This window comes from Protopterus annectens, chromosome 9.part0 (genome assembly GCF_019279795.1).
Source record: "Protopterus annectens isolate FY-2018-M chromosome 9.part0, PAN1.0, whole genome shotgun sequence".
Classification (NCBI taxonomy): Eukaryota; Metazoa; Chordata; order Ceratodontiformes; family Protopteridae; genus Protopterus; species Protopterus annectens.
This window is the reverse complement of record NC_056743.1, coordinates 283,232,319-283,244,761: the sequence shown is the minus strand read 5'-3', so window position 1 is coordinate 283,244,761 and position 12,443 is coordinate 283,232,319. Positions and strand designations below refer to the sequence as shown.

The 12,443-nt window shown below is 38.6% G+C and overlaps 1 protein-coding gene across 6 annotated transcripts in view; it reads left to right on the top strand.

Moving 5' to 3' along the window:
- ABCC8 (ATP binding cassette subfamily C member 8) overlaps positions 1 to 12,443 on the top strand; it is a 2,552,355-nt gene that overhangs the window by 2,192,816 nt on the left and 347,096 nt on the right. For all 6 annotated transcript variants that reach the window (XM_044082872.1, XM_044082868.1, XM_044082869.1 and 3 more), the window contains one exon: positions 4,190 to 4,268. In XM_044082872.1, the coding sequence (XP_043938807.1) occupies positions 4,190 to 4,268 (79 nt within the window). The remainder of the gene's footprint in view (positions 1 to 4,189; positions 4,269 to 12,443) is intronic.

The following is a 12,443-nucleotide window of genomic DNA, read 5'->3' as shown; positions in this document are numbered from 1 at the left end:
AGACAGGTTGAAATGCAATGAAAGAGGGGGTGATTTAAAGCTCAAGGTGGAAAATTTGGAGACTATGTGGCAACTTAGATTAAATGCCACTCATCCACCGAGGTTTAATGACAGTATTGCTATTCTCCCTATGCTTAAGACTAAAGCAACTAGGATATGAATGTGTTTCACATTTTTTTTGTAGATAAAAAGGTCTTATACACTTTTAAGATCTGTGTTCAAGTTTAATTTAAGTACAGGTTAAATTTTTAGCATCTTTTAGTAAAAAGTATTTTTTACATATTATATATTTTAGACTTTGAGTAAGTTATATTTTGTAATACAGTCTGGCATCTGTTTGTTTAAATTTAAATGTGCTGTGATGATGTCATTGAATGTTGATTGGCTGAGTAATAGAGTTTCATGTTATTTAAATGTTGTATGTACTTCCCAACAGTACTCTGATGAAACCATTGTTATGGTGAAAGCGCTTAGTCATTGGGATTCTGTGCTGTGTCCTATTAAACCGGTGTTTCCACGTATAAGTTTGGATTTTTTATTTTAAATGCCAAAAAATGTCTAGTTGTCCCCTTTAGGAAAAAACATGTACCTGTGAACTACCACATAGGTGGCAGTACACTAACCACTGAAAGTGTGATGAGACCTACGGACACAGGTGGACAGTGGTCTCACTATTGATAACCACATAGCCACAACAGTTAGAAAATCCTTCTACGTGTCACATCTCATCACAAAGGGCTTTTCATCCAGAAAAAAGGAGGTCATTGTCCCTCTGTACTCATCCCTCATTAGAGCCATTATAGAATACAATGCCCCATTTGGTTTGTACCTCACAAGACATCTGCAACAACTAGAAAGGCCACAGAAATACCTCACAAAAAGAAGCACAGGCCTAAAGCAGATGCATTATGCTGACCGTCTAAAGAAACTCCAGCTATACTCTGTCACATATCGCCTACTCAGAGGCAATCTCTGCCTAACATACAAGGCCATGTCAAACCCAGATTTGTTGGGCAAGCTACACTTAAAGAAATACCAATCCCTCCAAGCCACACGCTCAAGGGATCTTAACCTTGTCATCATGATGAATTGAACATGCTGGAGGGATAGGTTCCTGACCCAGAGACTCCCCATACTCTGGAATAGGCTGGCAATACATGCCAGGCAGAGTGCCTCAATGGCCCTTTGCAAGAGGAACCTTGACAATTGGATGGGAGATAGGAAATTCACCCCGGGTATCACATCAGTAGCCCTGCTAGACAGGGGTCCAGGAAAGTAAATATTTGTGGGAAGCAATAGCCAGGGAATTGTTATGGCTAGGCTTGTATAGGCCCTAGGGCCGGTAGCCTAGTACCTACCAATGAACCTATGATGAAGTGCCATAGAACCATCCTCAGGGTGCCACAATGAAATGGATATACAAATAAAAAAAAAAATCCCTTCCCTTTACCCATGTATGTATGTATTGCTGCTATCTAGTTATGCAGCAGTAGTTTTAACTGGGAGAATTTTTTCATGCTGACTCACATGAGTTTGACATACAGGCTACATATAATTTGCTTACTCTACAGATCACTCATGTGTAGCCTGTCACTTCGTAGGCTTTGCCCCCTGGTCACCTTACTCATGTTTGCTAACTGTAACCCAAACCCCAACTTATCCCTACCCATAACACTAACACTACACATAACATTACAAAAACACTAACAGTATCACTACCAAGACAGCACCTGATCTCAGTTTTATAGCTGGTTTTTACTGATATAGGGCTTTTTTAGTGGGAAAGAAATGTTCAGTGTTTTGTGGTTCACTCTTATGAGTCATTCAGTGTTTTATGTGAGTCTTTCTTGTGCGTTTTCTACTGTTCATGACATAATGATATATAGGTTTACTATCATTTGATTGAACTGCATTTCACTAAATGTCAAATGTTTGAAATAATTTGACTGAAAACTGAAAACCTACTTGAGTGGAAACCCATTTGACTGAAAACCCAGATGACTGAAACCTATTTCAGTGAATCACAAGTCATTGAAAATATTCAAGATAAGAAAATACAACATAAAAAATGTTTTTGCAGGGGGGGGCAACTCCCCTGTGCACCCCTTCCCAGTAATATATACTAACTCCATGACCACACAACCACTGGACAAAAGAAAAACAGCATAAACAGTGAATCAGTGTTGATGCACAAATGTAAATATCTATACCTTTGGGGTTGCTACAAGACAGGGGCATTGCTAATCCACACATAATCTTCTTGACTTACTTCTCTGGCAAATCATATCCTCAGAAATGGTGCCATCACATCATATAATACCTGCACTTCTACACTTTCCTATCATTCGTAATTTAGTGAAATGGGTTTTAGTCAAATTCTTTCAAACATTTGATTTTTAATCAAGTGCAGTTCAGTCAAGTGATAGTAAACCTATATATACATACATATATATATATATATATATATATATATATATATATATATATATATATGTGTGTGTATATATATATATATATATATATATATATATATATACGTAATATGCCCATACATATGGATATATATACATATGTGCACGCTTGTGTGTATATACATACCTATATATATTTATTCATAATGTTGTCCCAACATAGATTGAATTTTATTTTGGTTGACCTTTGTATTGTCAATCCACTTTGATTGATATATAGAGATGGTTAACAGTTGTGTGGGATCTACAGTCCCAGGATGGGGGGATATGGCCTTCAATGCATATAAATATATATATCTTTATCTACATTTTATATATATATATATATATATATATATATATATATATATATATCTATACACACACACACACACACACACACACACACACACACACACACACACACACACACACACACACACGTATATGTGTGTGTGTGTGTGTGTGTGTGTGTGTGTGTGTGTGTGTGTGTGTGTGTGTGTGTATGTGTGTGTGTGTATTAAGACCTATGTATAGCTAAAGTGCCATCTTTTATGTCAATGTCCACAGTCAAAATTTGTAGTTTATGCACTTCATTGAAGTATATAACATTGATACATAAGGATAATCAACTATGCTTATATTGATGAGCTTTAGCACTTAAGTATATCATATTTTTAGATTCATTTGTAGTGATGTGGATGTGAGCCATTTTTTGTTCTGTGTGAAGTTGTGCAAAGTAGGATAAGGGAATCTGCCTTTTTTTCCACTATTAATGTCAGAGTTGGCATATCTAAAATAGCAGAAACATAGGGTGCATAGACTTTTTCTCCTTCTTTTTATTTTATATGTGGATGATTTTTAAGTGCCAGTTCATTTAAATAGTTTCTGTATATTGAGTCTTATACCTATACAGAGACTGCATCCTCATGTAATACTAATGCACTAAACCTATGGTACAGAAAAACCACAATACTCCTAAAGGGTGTACCTTCTCACAGATGAGAAACCCACCGACCGTTAGGTGATGTGAAACATGCGAGAAACCTCTGGCCATGTACATTAATATACAGTGAGACCAAAATTAAAAACAGGTACTACAATGAAGGCCTTAGGTATATGTTGATTAGTTCACTCTAACTGGGTCAGGATAATATATAAAATTTAGGAGGCCTGATCTACAATTTAGTTCTGAAGAAGTCCTGTCTGATACACAGGATGAAAGTACTCAACTATATGTTATTGAACTTTAGTTTTTTTTACAAACTGTTTATTAAAGTTTTCAGTATTTTGAATATTCCCCTGGGCCCTTTGCATTTTTTGGCTTTTACTATATTTTTGGATTTCCACTGGAATTTTTATGTCAATGGTGAAGAATGGATACTCTTCACAGACTGTTTTTGCCTTCCTTGTAATGCCTGTCTTTATTTTCAATCTCATTGTATATTGATTTATGTGCTAGTGGTTGCCAGCACATTTCAAATCAGCTGGTGGTCGGTGGTTTTGTCCTCTGCAAGCAGGTGCACCATTTTGGTGTATTTTGGTCCTTTGGTTTACATATTTGTTTTTCCTGCTCCATACTCACTTGGACCTGGTTCAACCTATGATACCGCTGATGATACAACCATTTAGTAGTGTTTTGTAATTAAAGCGACTGGAAGAATATATCATATTCTGTGGCAATAATACATTTAAGTCAGTAGTCTAAATGCTCATCTCTTTTTTTCTTAACCCTGTAGGTGGGAATCTGTGGAAGAACTGGCAGTGGAAAATCATCATTTTCTTTGGCATTTTTTAGAATGGTCGATACCTTTGAAGGTATGGTATAGTAATATTGTTGGCTGCACAGCAAGACGGTAAAGTTAATAGAATAAAAGATTACATGTTGTTGCTTGTTGATAGCAAAGAAGTGTTAGCAGACTACCACTGCATTTTCAACAGAGATAACCACACTAATGTAATATTCGCGGTTCTGTTTGTTAGCCAGACCTGAGGCCAGAGACTCACTAAACCTAAGTACCTCATTGGGGAAACTTTTCTTATTCCTTATTATTGGGAATTGTTTATGATTATTGTCAGATAAGGTCACTACCTGTCTTGAATGTGAGAAACAAGTTCTTCCCAGGAACGTTCATTCTTATTGCTTGTTTTCCCTAAGCCATGAACATGTTGTCCCTAATTGTCAGTTTTGCACCTGTTTTAAAAATGGGACTAAGGACCCACTCCCATAGTAGATACCTTAGGGAAGATAGTGTTAAGTCTATGCTTGTGATGTTGTCCACCAGTCCCCAGACCAATCTCCTAAAAAAAATGGAAAGAGAATTGTTTAAAGAAGGATGTCAGGGAAGCAGGCAAAACCCTTATGGTGTCCAACATCCCACTCTGCTCAAAATTGTTGATTCAGTTGTAGCACGTTCACAGCCCCCTATACTAATGTCTAGTGGGCCTGAAATCTCTAGAATGACCTCAGTGTTGGCCGCCATGCCTTTGTTTCCATCAGTTTTGTCATGAATCAGAACTGGGTGGGCAGTGGTCAGGTCCAGAGCATCTTCATAGGATCATAGGTGGTTACTAGACTAATGACCAATCAGGACTTTATAAGCCTAGCCTTATAACACAAATGTATCCTGTGAGGTATTGTGCCTTGGAGGTTACTTTAAGGTGCACTTGTTAGAGTATGATATAATGGCTGTCTCTGTCCAGTAGAGACATATATGTCAGACCAATTTCCCATCCAGCGGTCCAGGTTGCACTTGAAATGGGTTAGGGAAGGTTTCTATTTCATATGGATGAAAAGCCTATTCCAGGGAATGAGTATTTTCTGAGATATGTACTTGTCCCTCGAACATATCCTATTTAAGTCTCAAACAAAGTTTAATTCCATAGACCTAGTATTCTGGTGCTGATCATGTTGTGGATATACAAAACGTTCATCAGAGCAGAATCCAAGGATGGCTTGTATGCCAGGCATAAAACACCTCTCTGCAGTCTGTAGGAAATAGAGTCTAAAGATAGGACTTTGAGGTGATCTGCACGGTACATTGTGTTTTCACCCTGTATTCTTTTTGTGAGGAATCTCTGTGGACATTCCAGTTGTGGCATTTGTCTGCTTAGGTACATATAGATGATTGTCTGATGATGGATGAGTAGAGTGGCATATTGAATTCCCTGGACCTCGATGCCATGCCCTTAATTACAAGTTGAGTAACACAGATAGCTTTAGACACATGTTGATCGAATGCCAGGTTATTATCTACATAAGTCCCTAAATCCCTAAGTACCGTGTCTACTTTTACAGGTGTTTTATAACTGAAGTAGTTTCCTGGGTTCCCTGGCTAGTTTCCCAAAAGGTACTATTATGCATGTTTTGGCACTGAGTTTTAAGCTGTGGCTTTGACATCAGTCATTTGCTTGTGTCATATCTTGCTGTAAAATGCTAGTATCTTAGGGGATTTTTATAATAGCTCCTAGCTTGCAGTCATCTGCAAACTTGGTAAGCCAGAGGCCCTTGACATTGGTCTTGACTTCTGAAAACTGGATGCGGAACAGTAGTGGACTCAGCACAAAGCCCTTGGTAAGACCAATAGTAACTGGTCTGATTGTTGAGGTGGTCTCTCCAACCCAAACTTCTTGGGTCCTATCTGTGGGCCAGCTGGCTGTTCAATGAATTAAATATAAATTTATACTTATTTCCTTGAGCTGATTTTCAATGCCCACGTGGAGCATTGCATCAAATGCCTTACCTAATTATGCACCATTTTACGCCAATCCTTTATTTTGATGACATTGTCAAAGAAGTTCTTCAGGTTCAGTAGGCATCATCTGCCTTTGTTGAAATCAAACTTGGTTAAGTCCAATGTCCAAAGGTTTTCTCTGTCACAGTTAATTATTTCTATGATAATTCTTTCTATGGCTTTGCCTATGAGACTAGTTAGACATATGAGTCTGTAATTCCTGGGATCTGTTGATTTACTACCCTTGTGCAGAGGGAGGAACATTGCAGTCTTCCATTTGTGTGGCATGGAGTCTGTGTTGGCACCTTAGTTGAATACTTACACTAGTGATTGTGACAGATGATATTTCTGGCTATTTAGGAGGCATCCTGAGATGTTATCAGGGCCCATCAATGCTGTATTCTTGGCCTTAGAGAGTGCATTTAAGTTCTGCTTCCTCCTGATAGTTGGAGGCATTATGTTAGATTGTATTTCCTGGGGGAGGGGGGCAACTGGGTGTGGGAGTGGGAGGCAAAGTTGGAGCTGAATTTTTCAGCCCTGTCTGACTTCCAAAACATATAGCTGAGCTAAGGATTGGGCAGAATCCCTCTGGTGGTAGTCAGTGAAGATCTTCCTGGAGGCTGGACTAAGGCCGCAGCTGCCAATCCACATTTTGAGCCCTTGCAGTCTACCAGACCCAAAACCAAGCTTCTCAATTCAAAGCAGCATTTGGTTGCCCAAGTCTACACTGCATGGGTTAACAGCTTCTACACAGCAGATCAGTCCACAGGACCTTGTCATACTAGTGTATGATTTCATGAATTTTATTTTTTAAAACCAAGCATCCTTCCCTAAAAAAGGAAAATGTGGCAGGAACTTCCTTTAGAAAAAGAAAAAGTGACATCTCCCCCAGAAGGATTTAAATTATTGTTTCTCATGAAGAGAACAAAAATAGCTGGTCCTATGCAATAAATTTCACCTGTCCACAAAAAAATTTTTACTAAAAATTCTTAATATAAAACACTCAACAGGTTTTAACCTTTGCACTGGACTAATAGGATTGAGGTGGGAACAAGCACTTGAGAATTTTTTGTAGAGAAGAGCATGTATCTGGTCTGTGTATTATTTTGTGGGCAGTTTGAAGATGAGTGAATGTAAGGTGATTAGGGAGTTCTTGCCATTTGAGCTTCTTTAATGTTAAGTAAGAGGTGTGTACAACAGGATGCATTAGCTGCAAACTTGGATATTTTGTTAAAGCATGCCTCTAATTTATTTAGTAGAGTGGCTTGAATGTTGGTTAATATTAATGCCGGTAAGGATTTTTTTTAATGAGTCTGTGAGGTAGGGTTTGTTTCAGTAGAGAAAGTCCAGTTTTTGGTGAGTTTTCTTGATGGCCTGGGTGATGTGTAGGTCAAATTTTAGGTTATTGTCTATTATGACTCCTAGTTGTTTGTTATTTGTTACAGTTTGTATGGCGGTGGTGTTTGACAAAGTAACATTAAAGGATGTACAAGTTGTTGAAAGAGATCTGAGTCTGAAAAGCACTGAGTCTAAGCAGATGATGGTAGCATCATTGACATATTGTACTAAGGTGGCAGGTTTGCTGGCCTTCTGCAAATTGCTTGTGAAAACATTGAAAAGTACTGGGCTTAGAATTGACACTTATGGTACACCACCGGAAACAAGGAGTCGTGTTGTCTGTTGAAGACAGAGCTGCAGAACCAAGTAAGAGCTGAATGAGACAGTGATAGGAAGGACAGTACAATGATTAGGAGTTGGTGGGATAATGTATCAAATACATTTGATAGATCCAGGAACAGGGAGAATTTTATGTTACCATTGTTTCTGTTGGTATTTATGGTTTCAGAGAAACTAAGCAGAGCTACTGTTGTGCTGTGGTTTTTGTCGAAAGCCATGTCGTGTGAGGGAGAGTAATTTGCTGTTTATGAGATGGACTAGGAGTTGGGAATATATGCATCTTTTTAAGATTTTGAACAGAGGGGAGAGAATTGCAATGGGGCAGTAGTTGGAGAGGTCTGTGTTTGAGTTACCTTTGTGGAGTGGTATAATATGTGATTTTTTCCAGACAATGAGAACATAGTTTTCTGTGACAGATCTGTTTATAAGTATTGAGATTGGGTATGCTGGAACATTGGCAGCTAACATAAGGTACTTGGGTGGGAGTTTGTCAGCAGCTGGTGCAGTGGTTTTCAGTTTTTGAAGGTAATGTTTGATAGCTGAGGTAGGTGTTTGGTGGAAAAGAAAGAGAGGGATATTGTGAGTATTGTTGGTAGGGATAGAGAGATAGCAGGGTTAATTAGATTCTAGTAGAGAGAGGACAAATTAAATGAAGTATGTGCTGAATTGGGTGTCGATGGGGTCTGTATCATTGCTTGTGGTAGGAGAAGGTATGGTGGTTTAACCGGGTCTATGTTCAGCTACCAAATCTGAAAAAATGCAAACTGTGTAACAGTGAAAGGAAAACAATAAACGGGACAATCATCGAACTACAACAATGTCGGAAAAACTACACCGAATGGCCGTAGTTGGCCAGCAACCAGGAAGTAATGTGATACATAAAGTAAGTGCAGGGAAACCTTTTAAAATTTGCCCTTTCCCCCACTGTAGTGCGATCTTAGAGTTGGTTTACATAGTTGGGTGGGCACAGCCCCCACTTGGTTGGTTGTGTGTGTGATGTTGGCCGACTATGGCCATTTGATATAGTTTTTTCTATGCTGTTGTAGTTCAATGAATGTTCTGTTCACTGTTTTCCATTCACTGTTACACGGTTTACATTTTTTCAAATTCTGTAGCGAACATAGACCCATTTAACCAGACTATAGTAGGATTTTTACAGTTGTCAAAAATTGCTTGAGAATGCGGTGGTAATTGGCATAAAGTGAGTGAAAGAATGTAATTGTGTCTAGTTTGAATTGTCAGTTGCATTGATTTCTAAATTGTCTGAAAATATGCCACTTTTATTGTGTTCTGTCTTTATACCATGTCTTCCAGAGTTTGTCTGTATTTAGCATGAGCTGTTTGGTTTCTTTGTTGAGCCATGGAGCAGGGTTAACTTTGGTTCTTTTTGTTCTTATGGGAGTCATTTAGTATTGTTTTAAAGTATTCCAGTTGTATTGTGAAAGGTAGTTTATAAGTGTGACTTTGTTAAAAAGAGGAGAGTGTATGTACTTGTTTTAATACTGTATGTTTAGAGGTGTGGTTAGTTTGTCTTGTAATAAATGTGGGGAGATGGGGACTGATGTCTGTGAGGCAGCCAAAGGTATTTATTTTTCAGGGTGAGTTGGTAAGGCTGTAGTCTGCCAGTGAGTGCCTGATGCTTTGTGTATTGATTTTAGTGGGTGAGGTGATTACTTGAGTGAAACTTAATAGGTTTATAGTGAGGGTAGGGAGTCAGTGTTTACAAGTTAATAGTCTATTCACACCCTAAAGTATAATATAATAGTTTCTTTATTTACATTAGTGGTAAACCATTGAAGGAGGTCTTTGAGAATGGAAGTGTTGTTGCCTGGGGGACTATATAAGGCAGCAATGCAACTAGTTTTGTGCTTGTTCAAGTGTGGGAAGGTAATACTTCTGTGCTGGGCTAATCGGGGTGACTCAGTGGTTATGTGATGATGTTTAGTATGTTTTTAAAAGTACTGCAACCCCTACAGCTTTTTTTCTGTATTCTGTCATTTCTTATTACAGTGTATCCTGGGGGAAGGATGTCTTCAGCTTTAGTGTTTCGTTTTAGCCAAGTTTCAGTGATGATCAGAATGCCCAGGTTGTGTGCTGCAGTGCATTTATGGAGATCTAGAATTTTGTTGTAGATGCTTTAATGTTTATGTGCATTAGTAGTGGTTTGTGTTTACCATTAATGGGCTGTGTGTTGGTAATGGCGGGAGCTGATGGGTTAGATGGGGTTTGGTTGGTTTGAAGGGATGGTCTGGGGGTTTGGTGGGAGAGTGTAAGAGTGGTGAGAGTAGTACCATTTTTTATATTTGTCTCTTAGGTTTGATACTGACATAAGGGTCTGGCCATTCTCTTTAATACAGCCTCAGTTCCTAATGGATAGAGACTGTGTCCAGTTTTTTAGTTGATGAGTGGATGTTTGTTGACTATGAGTATAGAGTTGGGAAATGGGGGTAAGGGGAGTATGATAGAATGCTGCAATGGTGAGTATGCTTAGTATAGTAGTGAGAGTAGAGTGGAGGAGTAGCATTTATTTTATTTATTTTTTATTTTATTTTACATTTGTTAACCGGGCTAGTCTGGCTGGATACATGTCCATTTTCAGCAGAGGCCCGAGGAGAAAAGCTCCACTATCATACTATAATTTTACAGTTTAAAAAGAAATCACTAATCAAAAAAACAATCAAACAATAAAACAATCAAACAATGACTAAAAAAAGCAAAGTACAATTGAATATACAGTATTACTGGGCTAGTCTGGCTAGATACATGTCTATTTTCTGCAGAGGGCTGAGGAGGAAAGCTCCACTCCAGCATATTATACATCAGTTAGGAAAAGACAGAATTAGCTGGGTGGAAGTTATATACTATTTTTGTTGGAGTAGATTGGGAGAAGGGATTTAGGTGGTCCTGTGATGAGTTTGCAAGTTGAAGAGTTAGGCCAGTTGGATGCCTTGGTGAATTTGTTTTGTTGTAGGGGTTGGAGGATAGAATGCTATAAGTTTAGATGAAGTGGATATGGGTAGGAATAGGGGGTAGGTTAGGAGAATGAAGCAGACAGAGAAGGTAGTGCAGCTGCCATGGGTGAAAAAAATAAATCTGTACGACTGAAAGTTATAAAGGAATGGGCGATACAATTGTATTAAAGTATTGAGGTGAAAAAAGAGATTTAAGATTATTACGATTATGCGAACAAAGGTGTGTGAGATAGGCAGTAGATTGACGCAGCTTAGAAAAAGAAAGTTTGGAAAAATCACAAAAGAGATGATTCTTAACTACTTTTAAACCTAACTACATTTATTGCTCAAAGAAGAAATTGTCTGTTCATTAGGCAGTGAAGACTACAGGGCATGGAAAAGGGAAGAAGCAAATTGACGTAGAACTGTCTATACAGGCAAAGAGGGAGAGTCAAAAAACAGTAGTTGTAAAAAGCAATTAAGAAAGTGCAAGCTGCCAGCAAGAGCAGGGTGTAGCTCATTAATTAGACAGAAGGATAGGGGATAGATTTAGGTGCTATTTTTTTATTTTAGTTGTAACAGCCATAAAAGTAGACCACTGAGTACTGGCCAAGCAGAGAAAAGACATTAAGTCTGGTACCGTTTTCAACAGACCATGACTAGGATAACAGAATGAACAAGTAAATCCTCCTTAGACTGAATAAAGGATAAGTCTGTAAGCATTTACAGGGGTGGTTGCTTTATTTATTCTGCTGTATTCTTTGGGGTGAAGGAGTGCAGTCCATGACTATTCTGAATAAAAGACAAGTCTGCACGTTTGCAGGGCTGGAGATATATTTATTCTGCTGTAATCTTTAAGTTGGGGGTGTTCAGGCCATGACTATCTGGCTGGTGCAAGTGGGTGAGGGTGGACGGTTGTTGGTAGCTAACTCTCCAAACAAGTAGATAGAAATAGTGCAAACGTATTGAAAACATATTTTCTATGGTGTAATATGTTTATTTTTCCATTCTGGGACTGCCATAGTGTTTTAAAATGCTTTTTACTGTGCTTTTTTATGTCGAAAAAGTACATTTTCTGGACTGGTAGTCATACCGGCATTTGTTGCATGTCTACCCTGGGAAACAGGTGCCATTTTCAGCATGACCATGGAACACACTACTGCTCCCATGGTCTGTCCTTCTTCCAACCATTAAAAAATATGTAATCAAACAGCCTTTGCCACCACAGCAGGCTAGCAAATTGCCTCAGCCACAGGTGAGTCACTCTGCTGTGACCATTTGTTGCACCTCAGACCACTCATCTTCTAATCTGGATCCCTCTGGTGTAGCACCTACAGCAACTATGGCCCAGGGGTTAGCTATGAACTCTGTGGCTATTGGAGTCCCCTCAGTGGTTATGGGAATGTCACTCTTCTAATTTCTGAGGGAGAGAACAGGGAAGGTTACCTGTAGTGTCAGAATGCTGTGACCATCCCTGAGGAAGCATCAACTCTTGCCTTTCATAACATCGTTAGTCCCATTTCTTCTGTCAAAAAGAAAAACAAGCACATATCTACCTCCCCTCAAATTTCTTTGGATAAGAATACTTTACTGGGACTGTCTGAGAGTTTAATTGAGGCTATTAATCCTTT